This window comes from Lagopus leucura, unplaced genomic scaffold, assembly GCF_019238085.1.
Source record: "Lagopus leucura isolate 7727_CA_CO unplaced genomic scaffold, USGS_WTPT01 Super-Scaffold_100022, whole genome shotgun sequence".
NCBI lineage: Eukaryota > Metazoa > Chordata > Aves > Galliformes > Phasianidae > Lagopus > Lagopus leucura.
In genome coordinates this window covers 6,910,546-6,936,273 of record NW_024962275.1, presented here as the reverse complement: position 1 = coordinate 6,936,273, position 25,728 = coordinate 6,910,546, and the positions used below count along the sequence as shown (strand labels likewise).

Here is a 25,728-nt window from a genome sequence, read left to right as displayed (position 1 = left end):
TCCATCAGAAATGGGAACACTGCATGTTTTCCTCCCTCCTTGCAGCCCTCTTTCCCTGTTCACTCCAACCTCAGGAGCTGAGGGCAGGTTCTCCCATGCCAACACCATGTTACAGATGGAAGGACAGCACTAGGGACAGATTCCAGCTCCCAGCAATGCAGACACAGCACACCATGGGGCAGACCCAGCGTGGAAAGCCCTAGTGGGGAGGATGTTCAGGTCTCAAGGACAATAAAAAGCCACCACATTACTTTTTATGTTTCGCATCAGGCAAGGAAAAAAACAATCTTCTTGAAACTTATCCTGGTCAACAACTGGTCTACAACCCAGCTATGCCTTTAATAATGCAGCATGTTATCAAACATTCATAGTTATGCATAAAGTGATGAACAACGCGAGCCTGGCATTTATAGAAATATAGTTCCTGATGGCTTGTTTTCCTTGGACAGCCAGAACTTCACAGCTCATCTCCTGCGCGCTGGTGATTTCGCCTGGATGAAAAGCACTTTGGGCACCTGGGGAATTCAGGGCTCCTGCACACAAAGCTGTCACGGCATCTCCAGCAGCACTGAGGGGCTGAGACAGCCCCATAAAACCAACATAACCCCAAGCTGAAGAGCTGGGGGACCAAAAGTCACCCAAATTTGGCCCCCAAAGGGCCCTTCCCTTTGCACTTGGTAGCCGTGGGTTTGGGGTGTCACAACACTGTGATACAGACATCACGAAGCCACCATCCCTCTGGGATGCTCAGCAAAGTGTTGGAATATTAAAACACCCCTTTTCCTCTTCCATTCCCCACAGCACCATCAAGAAGCTGATTTTCCATCTGCTTCTCCCCTCCCCTGTCTCACAAAATCAGTCAGTGGGATAAAGCAACAGCAAAGGCAGGGGTGGAAAAACAACACCGTGTCAGCAATCCCACCCTGGGAGCCTGCTGTCATTGGGCTGTCCCATCCCTGAGCACACAGGCACACTGTGGGCATGGAACCATCCAGCTCTCCTTGGGGTGAGCCCTGGTGGGAAGAACCCATCTTTGAGGCTGATCCAATCCTAGTGAAGGGGTAATCAGAACAATCTGGAACTCCACCCTGGCAGCCATCCTTAGGGTTCAAAAGGCAATTAATACATTAATTACGACTATGTTTATCTCTCTGGAAAGCAAAGCTTTTCCCTGTCAGCTACATGCATTTTTGAATTAGCATTAAGATACAGCTGGCATCACTAATAAGCCAAAAGATCCACTGGCACACCCCTTGCCACCTCTGCAACTGGGTCGCCCATTCTCTCCATTTCTCTTCAGCAATCCACTCAAATCAAGCAGAATTAAGCACGCTGCACTTAAAGACATGCTTAATTGCTCTGATAACAGGAGATGCTGGCTAAGCACATGACAAAATGCTCTCCTGAATTGGTACCCATTTCCTACCCTGTTGGGCCCCATATATGTTGAGTTTTTCTGAACTGGAATTTGCAGTGGGTTTTTGTTTTTTGGGTTGTTTTTTTTTTGCAGCCAGGAATGAGCAGAGTGCAGAAAATCTTCTGCACCGTGGCCACACAGCCTGCGTGAATACACATTTGTCAAAGGTCTCTGTAAATTACGCAAGGAGCTGGCGGGGATGAGATCTGGGAAAAGCTGATCAAATACAGAGAGGGTCACGATCCCATTAGGTCACTGAAAAGAAGACTGGATGCATCAGATACCAGTCTGATGTACCATTCCTTTTTGTTCCCAGCTCCAGCTAATGGTAAGCCATCATTTTATTCATTGAAGGCTCAGGAAGCCTCTGGTAGAGCCATGACTCGCAGAGCTTTACAGTTGCCAGCAGGAGCAAACCTCCAGCCCTCAGCCCTATGGTGGTGGGGTGAGCACCACGGGGCAATCCACACCATGGAGAGCAATGTCCTGGTCCTGGTCCCATGGGCATCACCTCCAGTTCAGTCCCTGTCTTTAAACTCATCTCCAAGGCCCCACAGCACTCAACCTGGATTGGGTCTCCATGGATTAAGGAAGGGAAATGTCAGAGATCTATCACGTTACTGCAGCAGGTTAAAAGAAAGGCCTCGAGCTGTAGGTTCAGGATGGTGTCATGACCACACCTCTGATCCATCACGGCACTGAGCACCAGCACTGCTGGCAGCCAGCACTGCCCAGATTTCACCAGGCAGGATCTTGGGCTCTCACTGCCCCTGATCCTGGTAAGGCAAAGTCTCCTCCCCATGGCCCATCACTGGCATCCCTCCCCACAGAGGGCCCAGGGAATCCAGGACAACCCCACAGCCACACTTGCTGGGCTCTATCCACGTTCGTCCACATGGGGCTGGTTTGGACACGTGGGTTTGGACACATGCTATCCAGGAGGTACAAACCCCAAGGTTCTAATTCACAGAATCACAGAATGCCTTGGATTGGAAAAGACCTCGAAGATCACTTGGTTCCAGCCAGGTGCCATAGACAACCCCAAAACTGCAGGGAGACCACACAGCTCCCTTTCCATGCCAGCACACAGGCTTCCTTTCAGCTAATTAGAGCTGCCTATTGCCCTCTCTCTCCCTCATATTAATATGTTAATAAAAAAAACTACTTTCCCTCTTCCTAAACTGCCTTAGATTTTTCTTCTGTCTAAATTCATCAGGGCTCTGTGCAATGTCACGAGGTCACTTTGTGCTCCTACTGCAATTCTCATTCTGTCAGTTTTCCATTTTCCAGGCAGTTGGGGGAATTTTTCTTTCTACTTTTTTTTTTTTTTTTTTTTTTTCCCCCCCAAATCAAAAATGATTTTGCATAACAGCAATAATGTTAATGTCCCCGCTCAGTGCATCCAGATTACAGGCTGCAGCTGGGGAGAAATAAACATCTCATCTTTGCCCTGCTGTTTATCAACCCGCTGCAGAGCCTGGTATCAGGTCAGAACCTGTAATTTCATTAACTTTATCACTGCTACACGCTTGTTGCTAGATGTCATTATTCAGCACACTGCTCCCGTGTTTGTTTGCGCTGTGCCAGCTGCAGCGCATCGCCTGAGCAGGCAGGGGGACATTTGGTGCTGCGTGTTTGCACTGGCTGCACCCACACTCAGCACAGCAGATATCTGTGCTGTGGGATCCACCGGCTGCTCCGCACCCATTCCTCAGGGCTGTAACATCACAGAGTTGACCATCCAGCAGGGAGCACAGCACTCCTCTGTGTGGCAAGGGCAACTGAGCGTGCAGGAATCCCAAGGGATGGAAAGCACCAGCACCTGCAAATCAATCACTGCCCGGCACGTGGGAGAAGCGAGTGGCACAGGCAGGTGAGGGCGAGGCGAGGCACTCCATCTTCATTGCATTTGCCATCCCTGGTAATTAACGTCGGGAACTGACACTTGAAAGAGTCTTTGGTGACAGCCCCAGCAATGATAGCATTTGGAGCCTGCTGACAAGTCCCAGCTGATGTCTTATCACCACATTAGGCACCACACGCAGCTTCTCCCTTGGGCGCTGCCAGGCTCACAGGCACAGCTCCGCAGCCAAACCTGCTGCACCCATACAAATGCAGCCCCGGGCCAGGCCCCAGCTGGGACTCCCTTGCCACATCCATCTCAAAGCCACCTGTGAAACTGTGCCTCAACAGCCCTGATTTCCCCCTGGGGATCGGTGGGCACATGTTATCTGCAACATCCCACCTGCACATCCCCAGGGAAGCCCAACTGCACCCACTGCCTGCTGGCAGGCAGCACATCCATGGTACATCTGACACATCCTGAATTTGTGCTGCTCCCAGGCACGTGCAAAGCAGCTGGAGGGCTGAGTACAAAGCACATGAATAGCACCACAGAGAGGATGGGTTGGAAGAGAACTTAAATATAAGACAACTTAAATATCACCCAGTCCCAACCCCTGCCATGGGCTCACTGCCCCCCAGCTCAGGCTGCCTAGGGCCCATCCACAGCCTTGGGTACCTCCAGGGATGCCACCCACAGCTCTGGGCAGCAGTGCCAGGGCCTCACCGCCCTCTGAGTAGAACATTTCCTCCCAGTATCTCACTAAAATCTCTCCTCAAGTCCAGGTGTAACGCATGATGGTGTCCTGATGGGAGAACTCAGCACTGCATGGATAGCAGCAGGCCTAGGGCAGCCTGTCCCAGCCCACAGCCCTGGTTTGGGTCTTCTGCATACAGCACAAGAATTACTTTATTGCCAATTCCTGAAGCCCTGAGATAGTTTAATATTCTGCCCTAGATCTTGTTTACTATTATGTTTTGAAGAGCACTGAAATGCAGTTACTGCTGTCTCCCCCTCTCACACAACTCTAAATAATTTATAGAAAAGCAAAACAAAGAAGAGAATATGAAAGAATAAAAGAGGCAGCTCAGTTACAGTACATGAAGGCCTTCATTTGTTCGCTCTCACCGTGCAGAGGGTTGGGGGAGCACCTCTTAACCCCACGAGCCGATGAGAGCCACAAAGGAGGACGCCAACAGGGATGCTCCGAGCAGTGCGTGAGGACATCAGGAGGATCCCTGGGTTGTTGGAGCTATAACCATCACTGCTGTAACAGCCCTGCCTGGAAGAGGAAGGGGGAAAGAGCTGTAAGGAGCAGCCTCCAATGCCATGTGTGTGGGGCTGCTTTCCAGGAGCCAAGCTCTGGGGTCCCTGTCCCCATCTCTGCTACCCAATGGGGACAGCACAGGAGCAGGACACGCTCCCAAGGATGGATGCACACTGTGAGCAGAAAGCAGAACCACTTCCCTGTGCCCATCCCCACTCCTGCTGCAGTCGCTCAGCAATTAGCACCAACGCGCTTCGCTTTTGTTTATTCCAACGCATTTCACCACGTTGCAGGTTAACTACATCAAACTGCTTCTAATGATATTTCAATAAGCGGAGGTGGGCGATACACTTTCCCAGAGACAGACTTTAAAAAAGCAAGCAATCAAATCTGCATTAGCCCAGACACGCTGGGGAAAGCGCTGCTCTTCTCCAGGCAGGAGCCCATGGCACACAGCTCCCTGTCTGTCTGTCCTGCTGCACCCAACCCCAGCACCACACTGCCTTACCTGGAGGGGAAGCCCAAAGGGACCTGAGCTCCAACCCATTCCGGCACCCTAAGAACTCCAGGATCATTGCCTGATGGCTCATAGAATAAAACACAGGGAATGTTTTGGTGCCCCTGGAAAACGCAGCGTTGTGGAGCAGCTCTCTGAGGTGCAACATTGCTCAGCAGGGCCCCACTGACATGTTCTATGCTGGAATTGATGCACTACCTGACAGCAACGAAATGAGCATTTCTGCCACCTAGAGAATAAAGCCAGGCTGATTGATGCCCATGTGCCAGTGCTCACCTACAGCAAGAAGTCAGCAGGGATCCCAGCATCCCCAAGCTGCTTGGAAGCCTGGAGCACAGACTGAATGGGAACAAATGCTCATCAGCACTGACGGAGTAGTGGGACTGACAGTGCTGCTTCGTGCAACACTGCACAAACCCATGGCAAAAGAGCAACTCTCCTTGGTGGGGAAATGCTCCTCCTGCTCCCTAGCCAACTCCTCATTTCTGGGTGCTTCCAGAAGTCACAGTGTCAATGAGACAGACAGTGGGATTGAGGGCACCCTCAGCAAGTTTGCTGATGTCACCAAGCGGAGTGGTGTGTAATAGCTGATATAATGGAAGGGATGCCATCCACAGGGGCACAGACAGCCTGAAAAGTGAGCCCACAGGAACCTAATGAGGCACAACAAGGCTGAGTGTGAGGTGCTGCACGTGGGCTGGGGCAACCCCAGATATGGGAACTGTTCAATCTGGAGAAGAGAAGGCTTTGGGGAGACCTCACTGCAGCCTTCAAGCACTTGAAGGGAGCTTATAAACAGGAGGGGGAATGGCTGTTTATGAGAGTGGATGGTGACAGGACAAGGAGGAAGGGCTTTAAACTAAAAGAGGGGAGATTTAAGTGAGATGTCAGGAGGAAATGGTTTACTCAGAGGACGGTGAGGCCCCGGCACTGCTGCTTAGAGTGGGCTCCATGCAGGGGCCCAAAGCTGTGGATGGGGCCCTGGGCAGCCAGAGCTGGGGGGGGTAACCTGAGCTGAGGGGCAGGGATGGGGTCTGCGTGGTTGTATGGTCCCTTCCAACCCAACCATTCAATGGTTTTATGGAATCAGCTGGAAGATGAACGCTCAGGACAAACCAGCAGATCCAGGACTTCCTCATCAGGAAGCCCCCTGCAGCTCAGACGCTCTGAGGGCACAGGGTGAGGGGAAGATCAGGCAGAACAGCCACCAACCTTTCTTCTCGTAGTCAGGCTTCTCCTCCCCACCCCGGCCCAGGCTCTCCAGCGTCCGCGTCACCTGGCTGCCAAACTCATCCTCCCTGGTGCTGGGTTCTGCCCGCTGCGGCGTCTCCTCCTCCTCCTCGTCCTCGTAGTCATCCAGGATGGGGGTCTCGCGGATGGGCACGCCGATGACCGAGTTGTGGGCCTGCAGGCGAGAGTTGCGGAAGCTCTCTCGGGCCTGGGGGCCCAGCAGCACAGAGGGGATGTAGTGGATCTCGTGGGTGGCCTCGGTGCTGGCACTCTTCTGCGGGATGCGGCGGCGCTTGTGCCAGCGCCGCTGGGCGTACAGAGCCACTGTGAAGACCAAGAGGAGCAGGAGCAGAGCGATCAGCCCACCCTGTGGGACAGCAAAGAGACACGTCAGCAGACACAGGGATGGCTGAGGAGCAGCATCCACCAGCGCTCGCTCTCCTCATACGCAAAATCCTTTAATCAACTCCAGGCAGGGTCCTGGAGGAGATCCTTAACACCCCAATGACATCCCCAGCTCAGCTCTGCCCACTCCAGGAACTCTTTCCTCATCCCCTTGGTCCTATCAGGCAATGTACATGGATACCAAGCCAGCCTGCCCTGCACAAGGAGATGGGAAAGGATCTCCCATCCGCATCTCACTGCTCAGGAGACAAAAAACTCATTAAAACAACCCAGCAACCAACAAGGGAGCCATAAAGTCTCCGCAGAGACACAGCATTTCGTGCAAAAGACCATGTACCAAATGGCATCACCCAACTGCCACCCTCCAGGGCACAGAGAACCAAGCCACTCATTGTTCCCAGAGCCAGCCCTCCTCCTCTCCTGAGAACTAGAGGATGAGGCCACCCAGCAACATTGGCAGGCCATGGAGCAGGGCCCCTGCATGGCTCCTCTGGATGCTGCTGCTCTGAGGAGCATCCCACAGCTGCATCCTGCACCCAAATCCTCAGCTCTCCAGAACAACTGTGATCCCATCAATTGTGTTAGAATTAAAGACTTCCCTCTTGCTCACATGTTTAGGGAGCTTTGCCAGAGTCACCCTTGCAGCAGAGTGCAGCCCCCCATGCCAACCCTTTGGGTGAATTGTTGTGGCTACATGCAGGGGCACAACACACCCTATCCCAGACCACAACCTTCAATGCCAAGCTCTCTCTTCCCACACCTCCTAATTAAATGAGCCAGCAGCGTGCCCAGGTGGCCAAAAAAGCCAATGGCATCCTGTCAGCAATAGTGCAGCCAGCAGAACAGGGAGGTGATTGTCCTGTGACTGGCACTGGTGGGACTGCATCTCAAATGCTGTGTTCGGTTTTGGGCCTTTTACTACAAGAACACTGAGGCCCTGGAGTGCGTCCAGAGAAAGGCAAGAAAGCTGGGGAGGTTCGGCCTGGATATTAGGAAAACATTTTGTCTCAGAAGAGTTGTCAGGTATTGGAACAAGCTCTGCAGGGAGGCAGCAGGGTCACCATCGCTAAAAGTGTTCATCACACTTGGAGATGTGACACTGAGGGACGTGGTCAGAGGGCATGGTGGGGGTGGGTTGGGGTTGGACATGGTGATCTTACACGATTCTATGATTCTATGATCAAAATCATAGATCATTACCTAAAAGCACAAACTTCCTTCATACCAACGTCTCCATGGAAGTGGCCTCCTCCATGGGGCAGCCCTGCCTGCTCTGGAGACCAACACAACCACAGCAGGAGCTGTGCATTCCCCCACCTTGGGCCCCTCCATCTCTCTGCAGCATCAAAGCAATGTTACCCCACAGCAGATGAGCAAAGCACGTAAATCAGGAGCAGTGTGAGCAGCTGATGCTTTGCAGCGTGACATGCAGCAGCTGGGGCAGGGCAGGCATCTGTTTGGCACAAAGAATGCCATAGCTGGGAACTTTACAGAGCATGCAAGAGCAGCGTGAAGACATGCAAATATTTCTTCTGCACACAATACAAAGCACTGCACCGTGCAGAGGGAGGCTCATCTGTAAAGAGGCGGCGTGGGAAGTGAGTGTGCTGGGGATGGAGCTCAGGGGATGCAGGGGGATGGTGTTGGTGGTGGCAGTGGACAGTACTGCAGGAGGATCCTGCTGCTCTGCCCTCTGCCTCCACTAACTGACACTAATGGGAGCCTGGCTGGAGGATTTGGGATGACATTGCTTAGTTTGACTTTCCCAATTCAGCTTGCACATGGGATGCAGCGGGGCTCTGCCACACTACTTGCTGTCCCGTGCTCAGCCTCACAGCCCTGCTATACGCTGGGTGGCTCTGGGTCAGGTCCACGTGCCCAGGAACTGTGCCAATCCCTGGCGTTCAGCAGCATCTCAGTTTCATGCTCTGCCCACATCCCTGACCCCGCATCACAGCCGCTTGTCAGAGCGCCGTGCACACGCAGGGAGAGCTTCCAGGGGAAAGAAAAGTCAAACTTAGGAGGCATTCAAACCAGCCTCATTTTAATCTATTTTTCATGTTAAATTATCCAACTGAGGGAGCGGGAGAGAGAAAGGGGAAGGAAGGGATAATATGAGAAATGTTTTATTTGACAATGTGTCATTCGGAAACTGATTATTTCTGTCTCAGAGCTTTTTAATATTCCCAAACAATGGCCGAGCCGCGAGGGGATTTGGTATGCTAAGGCTGGATTTATAATACTCTGTTCTGCAGTGATAAGAACATGGGCCTTTAATCCTGTGAGCTGTGAACATGCATATTCTCCTGCGTAATGTCCTTCCTCCCCACTGCTCTCCCGAGAGCCCCGGGTTGCATGCAGCTGTGACACCCCGGACACTGCGGGGACGTGGACACATCCCAGGTGTACAGCCATGGTGGTGGGAGCACAGCAAAGAGGGGACTGGGGTTGGTCCTGCTAAGGATGTGGCATGAGGGAGGAGAGGGCATGGGCAGCACTGCAAAACTTTGCGGTCAAACACAGGAATACGGCTCAGGTGAAGGTGGAAAGCAGCAAGGGTGTGATTTATACGGTAAGCACCAAAGGAAAACTGCTGGGGGAAGCTACCTGCAGACCCTGCCAAGTCACAGAGTCATTAAGGTTGGAACTGATCTGTAAGATCATTCAGCCCAGCCACCAACCCACCCCACCATGCCCACCAACTGCATCCCTCAGTGCCACATCTCCACATGTGCTCAACACCTATAGGGATGGTTGACTCCACCACTCTCTGGTTCTGCTTTTATAAATGATGTGGGCTGCAGAACTGCTGACTGCAGGGCAATGAGCTCCCATGGACCTTCCCACAGTGCTGAGCACCCCTTCAACAGTGAGAGCCCCTCCAAGCACTGCCCCAAACCAACTCTTGACCCCATACAGGGGCTGTGCTGTGAGCCAAGTGATGGCCATGCAGTCCTTCCAAGCTCTCCACACTGTAGTTTTTCCTTTCTTCCCTTTCTGACAGTACAGGTAATTAAACACTAGAACTATTTACCACGGGTTGTAGTGGATTATCCATCACTGTCAAGTTTTATTTTGATTTTTTTTTAATACCAATGCTGGATGCTTTCAGAAAAGTTATGCTTTACTCCGGTGAGAAATAAAAGGCTCCAGGGAAGCCCTGAGGTCCAACAAGACCCCACAGCCCCTTCTGGTCCTTCAATCTGTCCCTGAAGGTATTCAAGACCAGGTTGGATGAGCCCTGGGCAGTCTGCTCTAGTGCCAGATCTGGAAGTTGATGGCCCTACCTCTGCCAGGGGGGTTGGAATATGATGATCCCTGGGGTCCCTTCCAACCCAAGCCATTCTATGATTCTATGATCTCCTCACTTTGTCCTTCCTATGTTTCATCACGAGTTATGCAGCCCTCCAGCACCTCTTCCACCCCAGTCTCTTCCAGCCTTTTCACCCCATTCCAGCTCAATGCAGATGCACCAAAGCAGGGACGATGCTGCAGCACAGACCAACTTCACACCTGGATGCCCAAACCTCTCCAGGCCCAAAGCTGTAATAAAGCAACTTCAAGGATCAGGTGCAGCAAACACTTGCACCAGGTTTTTGCTGAGCTGTCATTCCAACTAATTTCTAATTAATTTAACTCAAAGTGATGGCGAACTGCAGGATGGAAACCCTGTGAACATCATTCCACCAGGCAGAGGCTTGTGCTCCATCAGGACCCCCATTCCCTCCAAACTCAGTGCATGCAGCACAGCCTGGGATCAGAAACCCCCTGTCCCACTGGTGCCAGGGGAGGCTCACATTGGATATTAGGAAACATTTCTGCTCAGAAAAAGTGGTGATGCACTGGTACAGGCTGCCCGGGGAGTGGTGGGATCACCACACCAGAGATGTGATCAGTGGGCATGGGGAATGGTGGGGGTAGATGGACAGCTGGACTGGATGATCTCGGAGGTCTTTTCCACCCCCAGTGACTCCATGCTTCCATGGCACAGGTCAGTGCAGGATCTGGCCCTGGTGTTCCTGCAGCATCGCTCTGCCAGCCCATGCATCTTTACATGCTGCTTGCTATGCTGTACATAAACACATTGGGCATAAATCTAATAGCACACACAGTCCTGCAAAGCATCGCAGAGGTACAAGAGATGAGAGTTACAGTTGCTGTGGGAACCATAACTTTAAAATCTCTGACTCTTCCACATTAAAAAAAAAAAAGAGTCAGAAAAAAGTCACATTTCCATATAATTTTACTTCTTTTTTTTTTCTCCAAGCCACACTGAATTTTGTTTTGCAGTTCCATTCGGGAACAGAAACAAAAAGAAGGAGTGGAGCTGCCAATCAGCTCAGGCACACGGGAGATGCTCCAGTGCTGGCAGTTGGAACGCTCCCCCAGCACTGCCCCAATGGCACCGCACGCCCGCGTGCCCCACGCCCGGATAACAACTCCAAATGACTCCTAATCCATTTTTATCATGTACAAAAGGCATTTATTTCCAGCGAGCCAAAAGAGGAGGGCTGTAGGTGATTTTATTAAGCACCTGATTGCCAGCTCTTCCTAACACTTGAGTGCAGATTGCATAAATTGTGGTTTTAATGCGCTCTAAACGGCTCACCTAGCTGGGCTGACCTGCTAACCCGGGGCCTGCCCTCGGAGAGGGAAGATTTTAAAATGCATGAGATCTGGCGGTTCCCTAACGCAGGCAGACTGAGCAAATCGCTGAGAAACACAAAGGCTCGGAGCTCCCCAGCCCTTTCCCTGCTGAGTGATGCTCACGTGCTCCTCCCGCTCGGCTCACCGAGACCTGCTCAGTGTTTTAGTCAGATTATAAAGCAGAGGGGAAAAAAAAAGCCACTTGAGCTAAGGATCAACGGGTAAGCTTTCAAAGGAAGGGCCACCACATCCCCTGTGCTAAGGGGACGTCCGGTGGGCTTCTTCCAGCGTTCTGTGTCCTGGGCTGCTGGGTGACCACACGGCACATCCCAAGCCCTGGCAGAGAACCTGGATAATGGGCCAGTCAGGGTGTGCTGCTTCCTGCTCTTCAGCTGGCCTGTACTGGCACCCAGCGCACGGCAGGGATATGGACTGGATGGGCTTTAAGGTTCAGGTTGGATATTAGGAAACATTTCTTCTCTTACAGAGTGATAACGCAGTGGCACAGCTGCCCAGGGAGTGATGGGGTCCCTGGAGGTGTTCCAGAACCATGGGGATGTGGTCAGTAGGCATGGTGGGGTGGCTTGGGGTTGGACTTGGTGATCTTAGAGGTCATTTCCAACCTTAACGACTCGGTGATCCCATGATTCTATGATTCCAACCCAAGCCACTCTGCGATCCTACGATTTTACTGCACCCAAGCTTCAACTGCTGCTCCCACAGCTTCTGCCCAAGCATGCGCCTTCTCCCCCCCAAAAAACCACACAGCATTGTGGCACCTGATGGAGAATCACAGAATGGCTTGAGTTGGAAGAGACCCCAAGGATCATCGAGTTCCAACTCCTCTGGCACAGGCAGGGCCAAACAACCTCCAGATCTGGCACTAGACCAGGCTGCCCAGGGCCCCGTCCAACTCGGTCTTGAACACCTCCAGGGACACCAACAGCCTCTCTGCGCAGCCTGTTCCAGCAACTCACCACTCTGTCTGTGAAGAACTTCCCCCAGACATCCAATCTAAACCTTCCCTCCTTGAGCTTCAGAAAAGAGAAACCAGCCCTCGCCCCAATGCACCAAGCAGCGCTGGCGTCAGGCACAGCAAATGGCCTGGAGTGGTGCAACAGAGAAGGAGAGATGTGGGCAAGCTCACCCATCCTTCAGGAGCCATGCAGCAAACCCTGGCTGCTTCCAGCCCCTCTGCAAGGCCAACCAAACCTCAGCATTCCCACTGCTCGCAGCTCCTACCATCCACACTGCCACCCCTCCAACCAAACCCCCCGCACCGCAGTGAGCCCTCGCACGACTCGGATTCTTACAGCATCTACCAGCAGAGCATTTGCTAGCAAGTGATGGAATATAATTAAAAGTAAAGAACACTTGTCAGATAAATGAGTACCATGTACCACTGCAGCAAACAGCGCCTTTTTTGTTTTTGTAATAATTGTGTTTATCCACTTCCCACTCATTTACAAAAAAAAAACGCGGTTAATTCTCGCTGGATCTCACAACCATTAGTGCGAATTAATACCGTTCCCACTGTATATTCTGCATATATTAAAAAAAATTAATCTAATAAGAGATGCACATCTCCGGATGAGGGAACATTAACACAACTCACATTGTGTCTCCAGCTTCCAAGTGCCTGTGAGTGGCACGTTACAACAGCGCTTCTGCTCAATTAGCCAGCCAGCTCGGTGGGGCTGCCAGCTCCTGCACACTCGTCCAGAGAAGGTAGCAAAGAAGGGGGAAAAATTCAGCATCACAGAGCAGGGTTACAGTGGAGGACGTCTTAGGATCACTGTTGTCTGTATCCTGAAAGATCCATCAGCAATGGGGAAGGAGAGCTGGGATGCGCCCTGCACTTGGCCCAGCGCTGTGCCTTGGGTCCCCACTGCCTTCAGGTGCACTGCATTGGGGCACACTGTCACTTCTACCCGCACATGGGACAAAGCAATGAGACATGGGAGGATTGTGAAAGATCCTGCGGTTTATTTACGGACACTTGAAAACTTACAGAGCTGAGAGCTGATGGGAAGATGCTTTTTTGCGCGTAGGGAAGGAAAGAACAAGCTCCCTTCGCTGCCCGTGGGGTTTGTTAAAGGTTTATGACTGAGCCAACAGCTGGCAGCTGCTTTGGGAACGATCCAACCTATTGTGTAAATATGGTCAGGCAGTTTTCTTTAAGTGCAAATATTTCAGCATAACGAGCATCTTTCTGAACAGAGGCAGCACGAAGCACTGCTCTGCCCCAAGCGCCACCGCTGCTTTGTTGGGAGCTCAGGCACTGCAGGAGGGACACACACCCCACACACAGCAACCACAGCATCCGACTGTGCTCTGCAACCCAGCAAAGGACAAGGCAGAAATCACAGCTTCTGCCCACACCTTTCCCCTGTTCCGACATGCCTCTTCCCCCTATGGGATGCTACAGGAGCTGGGCAGGCATCGAGATGCTTGCATCTGCAGATGGGCTGAGTGCTGAGCAGTGATCTGCTCAACAGGTCTGGATTTAGAGCACCCCATCTGCAAACCTGTTACTGTTTCTGAGCCCACAGCAAGCAAACTTGTTCTGCAGCATGGCTTGGAGGAAGGGACCTGGAGGGGCAGCTCAGAGACACCCTGTAGCTGGTGCCACCTGAGGGGGATGCTCACCAGGGCGAGCTGTCACTTGTGCTCCCATGCAGTGCAGAGCAGTCTTTGCATCCAGCTCTAATTACAGCCACGTCCTTGTGATGAGGAGACAGACCTTTAATTAAGGGAAGCTGAGTTTCAGCCTGCCCAGTGCTGCCTGGGCAGAGACAGCAGCAGAGTGGGGAGGAGGAGAGGTAGCAGCATGGCTTGAGGACACAGTGACAGCTCTGTCCCTGCCTGCCTTGTGCTGCCAGCACAGTAATGTGCTGCTGCAGCTTTGTCCCCACTGTGCCCCGAATTTGGGGACAGCACAGCGAAGCCACATCATATCCATCCATCACCTCCCCTTGAGCAGCAGGCACTCCGAGCTCCATGTCAAACTCCGTGGCCCACACTGCCCTGCACTCCTGGGGACAATTTGGGGGCTGTGTTGCCCAGCCCTGCTGCAAGCAGGCAGCCAAGCAGAGCTCCACGCTGCAGCCTCTGAGGAAGTGGCCATGTGAAAAGAGGAAAGGATTCATTTCAATTAAATCTGCTTGGCATTATGAATGAAAGCAATTAATTCTCCCCATCTGAAAGCTGATTAGCTGGGATATCTGGGTAAATGGATAATAACAGGCTCATACCCTCCCAGCCCCATGCACATATTGCTGCTGCTGGCCAGTTTTGACATGGTGTCACCAGTGTAACTGCAGCACCTGTGAAGGAAGGCAGTGCCCATTCAGCCACTGGTGGCACATGGCAGTGGGTGAAGCAGGATGGGATGCTGAACAACCTCTTTTTCTATCATCTGCTCTAAACATTTCAAGGTCTTCCATATTGCTGGTGGATTAACCCCTATTTTGTCACATCTGGCCGCACCTCAAGTGCTGTTGTTTGGTGTTGGGTCCCGCACCACAAGGAAGGCAGAGAGGCCCTGCAGCGTGCCCAGAGACAGACAGCAGAGCTGTGAGGGGTCTCAGCACAGTGCTGTGGGGAGCAGCTGAGGGAACAGACAAGCAACAAGGCTCAGCTGCTCTCTGCCCCTGCCCTGCAGCAGACACGGAGCTGCCCGCACACCGGTACAATTTCTGTTCTGCAGAAGGGCACTGGGAAGAAGCGGATTTATCATTTTAACATTCCCAGCATCACCTGAGGGCTCCCTTTCCAGAGGACACTTGAGATACAAATCTATGAGATGGCCAAGCAATTGCATCTGGCAATTTACTGTAATAGCCCCAGCAGCACGAGGAGAGGAGAGCCCGTCCCAAGAGCAGCGGCAGGCAAAGCTACACCCTGCTAATGCCCACACAGAGCAGGGCTGGGCTGCACGGGGGCTTTCACACTGAAGGAAAGGAGGAGCACATCCTGCAGCAGCCAGCTGCATGCAGCCCGTTCCGTGGGCCAAGGACGCACACAGCACTGCAGGGAGCACTGGGGCTGTTAAACCCCGGGAGCAAAATATTTACAGGGAGAAGATCTCAATCAATCCCTTCCAACCACCTGCTTATTTAAATCCGTGCAAACGGTGTAAAATCGCACTGAAATAGGAGCGAACTCGAGCTGCAGGCAGCGTGCTGGGAGGCAGCGCTGTTTGTCACCATCAGTGCTGTCCTCCTGGGTCAGCTGCAGCCCAACCCCAAACCTCCATCTACCCGCAGGGCCGAGCAGCAGTGCAGAACAGGATAGGGGAACATCCATCATCGGTGACAGGGGTTTATTAATCCCGCTCGGGGCACAGGGATGGATTTAATGATGTCTCCATATCCTCCATATTCCGCCGCTGAGATGCTATGGGAAAGGAACCCTCATCCAGAGAAGCCCTACGGAGATCCATCGCTCACTGGAGCATTTCAATGGGTATTGGTGCCATCGTGGGTTATGCATGGATGTGAGGTTGGAGCACTGAGAAAACAATTTCCACTCTCAAAAACAACCCTTCAGTCCTAAACCACGTCAGCATAAACCTGACAAACTTGCTTACAGAAGTGACTTTGAAATGACACCTGTGAGCTGGCACTAAGCCCTCTTGGGGTGAAGCTCCGTGTGCACCAGGTGCCAAAGCAGGGGGAGCAGAGGCAGCTCTGCAGGATGGGTCAGTGCAGAGAGAGGCATCAATGAGCACAATCAGCCATGGGTTATCCACTGCCTGTCTGAAGGATTTTGCACTGTCAGGATGTTATCCAACACAGATAATCATTTCAATCTGAAACTCCTCAGAACAAAACCGTACAATTAGCAATTCCCTTACCGGTTAGGAAAGGAAGAAAGAAGCCCAAGGCACAATTTAAGCCTATGTACAACAGAAGGAGCCCACAGGACAAGGTGCAGTGCTGATGTCAGGGAGCATATGGTGGGCACGCTGGGTGCTGGATGGAGCAGGAAGACCTCAGCATCATCAGCCAGGTCTCCTGCTTGGACAGGGGACAAGGCAACAAGGACGTTTCTCTCTGCTACTAAACACTGGCTGCAGGGCCAGTCCTGGGGCTGACTTGGTAATGCTTTCAGACCCCAGAGCCCTTCCTCACCACCACCACCAGGCCACGATGTTGCAAAGCCTTTTGTGCTCCCACACTCCCTATTTACAGGTGGCAGATGATTGGTCCTTTACAGCAGCTCCAGCCAGAGCCCCACATGTTGCTGTAAGATGCATTTCTATTTCTGTGGCCAGACAAATGCCATCTCCCAGCCCATACCGCTGCAGGGGGTTAAGAAGCCATAAGTGCTTTCCCCAGCTGCACACACCTCCTTGTGCACCACTGGGAATGGACAGCAAGGGAAGGGATGGCTGCCAGCACCTCAGCCCAGGCATGGCAGCATGATGATCCATCCCACCCAGTCTGCCAGGTGCAAAGGGTCTGCATGGCAGCCCAGAGTGCTGAAGGACATATGGAGAGCCCCTGAAGGTGACATGTTATTGGTTTTTGCATGAGCTGCAATCCTGACCCAGACCCAGAACTGCTGCCTGACATAAAGGGCTGTGCCAAAGTGGAAGGGGTGGGAAAGGATTTTCCCATGTTTCCAGATTCCCTCTCTCATATCTCCTTCGCTGAGGAGCAGGTCAGGCCATCAGCTTGCTTCAGCAAAACCATGCAAGTGGCTGCTCATTCCAGGAGGGGAAACCAGAGCCCCAGAACTTTGCAAAGCAGAAGGAAACCCAAAAATACAGGAAAACTCTGGTGTAGTCAGTAACTGCAAAGCTTCTCAGCTTTGGGAATGACCATAGAATAAGTTGCACCATGGTGCAACCCCTCACCTGCAAAGCAAATAACATCTGGCTGAAGGGAACACCAGGCTGCATGTGTGCACCTCCCGGAGCTTCCATGCCAATGAGGGCTTATGTTACAGCTACAGAGAAGCAACACAGCTATAGGAAGGCTGAAGGAAACAGCCCGAGCCCTGAGACATCCACCTTACAAACCCAACAAGGTGAAGTTTGCACCAACCCAACCCATGAGCGCATCAGCACCATGACCCCAGGAGCCCAGCAAGCAAAGGAGGGAGCAGGAACGCCCCAAGAACACAGGGCTCCTCCAGGAGAGGAACAGCTCTGGAGATGCACAACTCATCCACTCCTCTCCATGCTTCAAGCACTGACTCCATCACACTTCCAAATTCCAGCTGCCTAAGCAATTTTTTGCAGATATTTCCCCTTCTTCACAATCATTTGGCTAATAAGATGAGCAGGTTGGGCTCATTTATTTTGGACACAGCTCGTGGGTCATTAGCGGAAAGGCTAATCGTTAGGTTGGCAGAGAGTGTTGCTTCTGCTTCAGAGCCGGCTGCAAGGCACAGAGAGAGGAGAGAGCAGGAGCCTGAGCCCTGAGAAAGATGACAGCAGGTGCCTCTGGAAGTGGAATTTTCCTTTGCTGTTTCCTAAGGTACCACTGAGAAAGCAGGTAAAATGTTGGTGCCCAAGGCTACCACGCACAGCTCCCGCTCCCTCCATGCGCCCTGCTGGCACTCAGGGCTGCAGGCTCTCCTTCCTCCCTACAGCAAAGCCACGGGGACCTTTCAGGGCCCTTTTAGGGATGGTTTGGAGCCCCAGGAAACTTTAAGCACTCTGCAGCCCTATGGAGGTTGAGGCACCCCATGGCTCCTGGAAGTTCAGGGCATCCCGCAGCCCCAAGGAAGCTCTTGGTACTCTGCAGCTCTCAACTGCCTCCGGGCAGCCACACACTTCCCCTCCCACTCTCTCAGCATCGCAGCTGAGGACTTGAAGGCACTTGCCAAGGCAGCATTGTAAAGCCATGAAGGGAGGGGGGAACAGCCAGGGCAGATGCCCATCGTTTGCCCCTTCCTCTCATGGGATGCTCCGAGGGTCCTCTTGGTGTCCCCATGCTCTCTGGGTAAAGCCCCTCATGCAGGGGGTGCTGGGGAGGCTCCACAGGGCTCTTTTAGCAGAGAAAAAGAGGAAAATTTGGGAACTAATTTAGAGCTCATATTTCCTAAGCCCTTTCAGACACTGAGGCTATTGGCAGGCAGTGTCCCAGCCCCTGCCAGTCTCAGCAGCTCTACAATGTCCTTTCATTGGCAAGGGCAGCAGTGGAGAAAAAATAACACAGCAAAACAAGGGACATGTGATGGAGAGCTTGGCTGAGGGCTCCCTCCCCTTTGAGGCCCTGCATGCCAAGGAGGGAGAGCACAAAGGATTGAAAAGTGGCCTTTTAAAAAGGGAAAAAGCAAAGAAACAAAGCACACGGCTTGTTGTGCTGAGGGAAACGTGGCCAGCACGAGGCGATGGGGCAAGCATCTCTGAGGGTCTGCATTTCACCCAAACCCACTGCAGGTCCTGGGTGAGGCACCCCAAACCCAAGCAGTACCCTATGGTAAGGGCAACCCCACACCTCCATAACCAGCCCTCAGCCACGAAGCTGAGAGGCACCTTGCAGCTCGTTTACTTGATGCTGTGAAGCCAGATGAGCCTCTGGCACCATTTCCAGCTGTAGGTCGATGTATGTGTAGCTTTCACTTCATTTCTGTTTGTTTTTGGAAGCCTTGCAGCTACCGTGCCCTTTGTTTGCAATTTGCAAGCTAGTCTTGTCTTTCCCAACCCCATACCACAGGTGACTGTGACCAGCAGCACAGCCCCTCCATCAGCTCAGAGATCCCCAAAAGCAGCATGCAGCACCCCAGGTCTCACAGGGTCCTAAAATGCCACAAGAGACAGCATCCATACAACCATATGTCCCGAGTGCACCCAGCTCTGACACACCTGTATCCCACCACAGTGCTCCCTGCTTTCTCTGGAGCTCAGCCATTCTCCCAGACCTCCCCAATGTTTGCAGCAGCATTTCACCTTGTCAGCTGCTCCACGCTCCCCAGCAGCTCTCTCTGCAATTGCTGCCATCGGCAAAATGGTTTCACCCCAAATCCTCCAAGTCTGGTGCAGCAAGGAAAGCTGGGCTCGGGGCAGTCACAAAATCACCGAATGGTTTGAGTTGCAAGGGACCCTTAAAGGCCATCTGGTCCCAGTCCCTGCAGTGCACAGGGACACCCACAGCTCCATCAGTGTTCTGAGCCCCAACAGCCTGACCTTGGCCATCTGCAGGGACGGGGCAGCACCACCTCTCTGTGCAACCTGTGCAGTGCCTCACCGCCCTTACCATAAGAAGCTTTTTCCTTATATCCAACCTAAATCTCCCCTCTTTTAGTCTGAAATCACGTCCCCTTGTCCCATCGCAACAGCCCCACCATCAGTCCCCTTCTTCCTAACAGCCCCATCAGATACCAACAAACTGCTCTCTCAACTCCCCCCAGAGCCTTCTCTTCTCCAGGCTGAACCAGCACCCGCTCCCAGCTCACGCCTCTCCCTTAGAAATCATTATTTTCCTGTGGTTTTAGGTAATTGGATTTTTAGAATAAGCACCATTAGTTTATTTTCTTTGCTGCACACCACAGAGACCTTGCAAAGGCTAAAAAAGAGCTGGGTCCTGCTGTCTGGGGGGATGAGGGGGAGGCAGAGCGGGAGCAGGACAGGTAAAAATAACCACGCATGGCCCATGCTGCTCCCTATTACACCAGTGGGAATTGTGCCCAATTTCCTGCAGCAGATCCAGACATGCACGCACACATTTTTTCCCCTCAAAGAAGTTCTCAGCTATATTAGCAGCCCTGCAACAATCAGAAAAATCACCCATGGATGAGCTTCTTCCACTGCTTCGCATCAGCACGTTTTGGAGCATCCCTTCCCAACGGAACCCAGACTCGGGTTTGGGTTTATTTCCAACCAATCCCAGCTTCCTGGGTGATGCAGGTGCTGAGGGCCGTTCATCAAGTATTTTTCACCCATGGTTTAGCTGCAGTTACTCAAAAAAAGAGCCTGGCAAGATGTTCTACAAATGGTTTATCTACTCAGACAGTTTCACATCAGCTGAGACGAAAGCGTTGTGGGGAGGATATGGAAAGTGCTGAAGAGGAGAAACATTTCACTCTGACACTTTCCTGAGCACAAAGCGCTCTGCCTTTTCACTTTGCAACGCTGCTGTGTGAAACTAAGTCCAATTTATTTTTAAATGGGGAAAAAAAAAAAAGAAGCTCCAAATGAAAGCAAACATCATATTTCTTGGGACAAATAAGACATTGCGTTTCATCCTGTCATTAAGACTTATTCCAGGTCGCGAGATTTGCCAACCAAACATTCCTTCTTTTGTACAAAAATCTCTCCCAAACATCTCAAAGCAATTCTACATCAGGTTTGTCACAGCTCACCTCCACACGAGCCGGCTCCCGATGCTGACAACATTTACCTGATAGAAGCATTTCGAAGCAGCGCTGCACATATATCCAAGCAAGGACAACCAGTGAGAGAAGGCAAAGCTGCAAATTACACCGAGTTTGAGGAAAAGGCAAGACGAGGCACAGCGAGCCCATATGGGGCAGGGATGTGCTTCCCTCTCCTATACCTGGCTGCCCAGACAGCTGTGGGTGCCCCATTTCTGGAGGTGTCCAAGGCTGTGGATGGGGCCTGGGGCAGCCTGAGCTGCTGGGGGGCAGCGAGCCCACAGGAGGGGATGGAGTTCAGTGGTCTTCAAGGGCCCTTCCAACCCAAACCACTCTGTGGTTCTGTGACCTGCAAACTCCAAGCACAGACCAGGGCACCCCGCTACGAACACACACTTGATATTTCAGCAGCATGGAGGTGCACATGGACAGGGTGAGGGCAGATGCACACAGTGCCTTCCCTTTTGCCCATGTTCTCAGCCATGCACTAATCCTACTCTCACCACACCTCCCCCAAAATCCCTATGCTTTTCCTTCGTTTCCTCCCTTCAGCATCTCCCTCCAAGCTCAAGCACCCTCTGTTTACAACAACCACCTATCTAACACGAGCTCATGCTGTTCCCCCTCCAACTATTCTCCTTTTTCAGCATACTGAAGATGGAAAATATCTACGGCAGCAGATGCATCCCACGCGTTCAATGCCATCTGCAAGGAGCAGCCCCTCCCATGGCTGCTTTTCCCCTAATATCGACTTGGATTGCCCTAGGGATGACATCAGAAAGTTGGTTTGCTGCTCAGCTTGGATGAACTAAGAGTGTTTATTCATCCTTACTTTATCTGCGATGCAAATCAAGCACTCCAGTTACATATTTTAACACAGGGGGTTCTGGTTCCCATTTTATCCCATCTCTGCAAAGGTGGAGTGGAGGAGAAAAGACAGAGGCTGCCCGTCCCAGACCAGAAAGAGTTGGTTCATGGGCAGCAGACACAGCCATAGCCCCACCAGCACCCTCAGACAGCTCAGGACCAGACCAAGGATAGGGACAGCATGCAGGACCTCCTAGCAGGACCATCAGAGCTCAGCAAAGCTTGGCTGTCCTGACCCCACAGGGCAGGAGGGGGGACACAATTCTCGTACAGATATACACTGATTCTATTCCTCTTTTCTTTTTATTAAAAAAAAAAAAAAAAAAAAAAAAAAAAACCAAACAGCTCATTGGAGATCAATTTAGCTGCTTAATAACTTTCAGATAAGGAAATCTGCTGCTGCAGCAATTTTTTTCCCTACCCTAATTAATTCCTAAACATATCACAAGCTGGAAGTGCATGTTTTATGAATCCGGTTGACCTCCTGGTGCAGAAATGATGACACAGATGTTGTGCCTCCTTCACTACCTCATTACTCATGTTACACCATTCTTCTCCAAATGAGCTGGCTGCCATCAACAAGGCGCACTGCAAAGAGCCAGCAAGGCTCCAGCAGCATCCCACAGCCACCAGAGCACTCAGCCCCTACACTGCAATACATTGCAATACACAGGCAGTGCAGAGAGGCAGAGTCGTGGCATTCTTGACAGGAAAAGGGGAAAAAGAGAGGTTAAGGATGGATGGACGATGGCACAGAAGCAGCTTCAGGAAGGAGGCAGCAGTTCCTGAAAGCCCTCCAGCTCCTGGAGACAGATGCAGTGCTTCTGACCCTGGCGACGGGAGGAAGGCATTGGGCTGCACATCCCACTCGGCTCCACTTCAGAGCAGGATGCTCAATCAGAGGGAAGCGTTTAGGAGCACACTTTATACCCATCTTAGAAGCTGACAGAGCACAGCACAAGCAGCTGATCATTAGGGACACTCGGGATGCGTAAGATCAAGAAGAAAAAAGGAAACTTGTCTAAATAAGAGCTGAAAAATCTGCTGGGAAACCGAGCAACCAGCAGCTAACTGCTGCCAGCAGAAAGCAGGAAGTTACAAAACGAAGATCAGCTTGATGATATCTGGTCACCTTTATTCCAGACACCCCAACATCCCTCGCAGGGAGTTGGTACGAGATGAAATGAGGCTTTGGTGTGTTACCATCCAGGGAAGGCGAGAGGTGGCCATCCCCATGTGTCACCCACCATGGGCACCAGCCCTGCCCCTCCATCTTAGGGGCACAGCAAAGGGCAACGCAGAGCTGCCAAGGAGTTCAGCTGTTCAGGTGGTTCAGCGCAAGGTGAGATGTGCCCATCCTACCAATGCCACGGCTCTGCATCCTGCAATTGCACACACAGCTGCAGCAACTACTAGAAAATGTGGCTCTGGGCCTGAGCCCACAACAATGCTCAACAATAACTGAACAGGCATAATATGGTGGAGAAAAATATATCTTATGTTCTGCTAAATTCAGCAATTTACAAGGCTGGAATAATTAGTGGTTTAAAATGTTTTGACACAAGCAGCCCCAATAATCATGATAAATCATATCAGGCATATGCCCAGATCCTCAAAGTGACAGACGACAAACAGAGCAGTGACAAGACGCTCTATCATGCAGGGAATCATTGAGTTAATGGAAGAATTATTGCTTCTGAAATCCACTCCAGTCCTATTGTGGGGAACATTCCAATTTATCAAAGCCAAATGAACATTAATTGCTGCAGCCTGGTAAGTTTTCGAGCTGCTGTGACCTTCATTGAATTTTAATCCAAAACAGATAAGATTTACTTCCACACAAGAGGAAACAACACAATTAAACCCAAATAACAGCTAAGATTATGGGGAAAAACACAACAGATGTAATGACAAAAATATTGATTCCTTCCTACTTGGCGCTGCACAAAAAATAGAGTAAATAAAATCTAGCATTTACATAAATATATTCATATATATATTTCCTTTCTTCCCTTTTCATCTGGGAGACAAATCTTAGTTGCTCAAGCCAAGAGGAAAGGGGTGGCAGACAGTAATGGAGACTGAATTCCCTTTAACTGCAGTAATTAATGTGTTATGTTTCAGTGGGGAAAGATTAAGACAAAATGGTGAGAAGAAAAAAAAAAGAAGAAAAAAAAAAGGTATTATTGTGCTGTTACAGATGTCCTTGAGCTTGAGCAGAGATGCAGAGAGGGTCACAGCTGCCCCTGGGACATGAGGCAGAATGCAGAGGAATGATGGCACGGCCATGCCAAGTGAACAGCACAAAGCAGGACATGGGAGGGCAGAGCTGGGCATTCAGGTGGCACACAGCAGTGTGGGCTGTGCAGAATGCAAGGACTTGAGGTGGGGATGGAAGGTATTAGTATGGGAAAGCAGCCCAAAGCTCTGGGACACGGATGGCATTTAATCCAAGAAACAAAGACTTCCAAGCAGTTTTACTTTAGCTACACAAATCCATGTGGTTTTGAGAGAAACCCACAACAGGCATTTATCTTCTGCTAGTAACTCCAGCCTTGGCTTGGGTTCACTCAAAGAAGTTCATGAATCTTCCAAGAGATGGGCAAAGCATTCTGCTGGTGGGCAGTCCTGGCCCAGGGAGCTCTGCAGGTCCCCAGCACCAGGACTTGGAAAGAAAGTAGAATTACAGCCACTGTGCAGGAGGAACTCTGGTTTCTCTCCTGTCCTCACCTCGCTCATCTAGAAGCTGTCACCCAAAGCCACGGATGCTCCCATGCCATTGGGTTCAGTGCTGCATGGCAAAGCCTCATCTAGCCAACCTCAGCACAGGATGCCCTGACACACGCGTGCCCACTGCAGCCAAGCAGGGCTCAAGGTTTCACACCCAATTTGCGTTTTGCTGTCTTTATTCTTCGCTCTCTCTCTCTCTTCTGGCTTTTTCAGGCTTATTTTCTAAGTATTCCATCTCTACTGTTTTCCCCCCCAGTATTCCATCACACTGACACTGGTAGCAGGATGTAAGAAGCATTCCCTGCCCAACCCATTGAGCTCCTGCCCCTTCTGCCATCCTGCTATCACACTGTGCCTTCTCTCACCCAACAGCCTCAATGCAAAGCCCCTTTCTGCATTCACTTGCACTCAGTGCCCAATCTAAAGCCTTGCTGACAAGGGTTGAGACACTCAGAAAAAAAACACCAGATTTAGGTTGTAGAAGCCAAATAGCTGCTTGTTCAAGCAGGAAAAAAAAAAGTCACGAAGCCACCTCTGCTCTGCCTTCCAAAATGAAAAAACAGACGGCATGGAAATGGCACACAGGCTGTAAAACACAAACAGATGCACCTCGTGCAGAGGGGTGCTGCAGGATTCCCATATGCAATTTGTGCAAGCGATGTGCAGGTACACAGTGCTCTGGGGATCTAGAAGCCTAACTTCTAGACCACCATCTCATAAGTCACTGAATTAAGCACCTTAAAAGGCACAGAACACTTACACAGTATGTTAGCGACAGCCAGAATCTAAGATAAGAAACGTTCAAAGCACTGAGACCATGTTTTCACTCATCAGACTGATCCTCTGAAGCAGGAGGATCGTGCTGCAGAACACAACTTCTCAAGACAAGAAATTCAGCTTACAAAAACTCCAAAAAATAGCAATCAACCCACGATCTTGCCTTTGCGTGTACCATGAAGGCCAAGGAGATTTCCACCAACACCCTGACAGGTGCCAGCAGAGGCTCGAGGACTCCCACATTCCCACCGCCCCACTTCCATTCTCAAGACCAGCCCCACTTTGCCTCCTGGCCCCTTCATACACACCTCTCCCTCTCTGGAGGCACGAGAGGACACACACAAGGGACAAAGACAAGGCACATCGGACTCTCCAGCCCGTCCTTTACCACCACTGTCCCCACGCCCTCCCACTCACCATGACGGAGATATGAAGGATGTGCATCTGCTCCTCCACGATCTCGGAAGGCTCCTGGAGGCTGGGAGGAGTGGCCCGGGAGAGCTGCTCGGCGCTGCTCATGGAGACATGGAAGTACAGGGTGCCGTTTTCCAACCACTGCTGCTTCCAGTGCACCAACGAGATGTCTGCCACCGTCCCCGACATCTCTGCAGGGACAAAACATGCAACCGAGGGTCAGTTTGTTCCACGACATCAGGGCTTCACCACCATCTGCATAAAGAATTTCCTGCTAATATCTA

General features: G+C 51.5%; 1 protein-coding gene across 3 annotated transcripts in view; it reads right to left on the bottom strand.

Annotated features, from left to right (window-relative positions):
• Positions 1 to 25,728, bottom strand: part of ASTN2 (astrotactin 2) — a 257,021-nt gene that overhangs the window by 194,437 nt on the left and 36,856 nt on the right. For all 3 annotated transcript variants that reach the window (XM_042878916.1, XM_042878918.1, XM_042878917.1), the window contains exons 2-3: positions 25,448 to 25,635; positions 6,257 to 6,641 (exon numbers count right to left, since the gene is read on the bottom strand). In XM_042878916.1, coding sequence (XP_042734850.1) covers positions 6,257 to 6,641; positions 25,448 to 25,635 — 573 coding nt within the window. The remainder of the gene's footprint in view (positions 1 to 6,256; positions 6,642 to 25,447; positions 25,636 to 25,728) is intronic.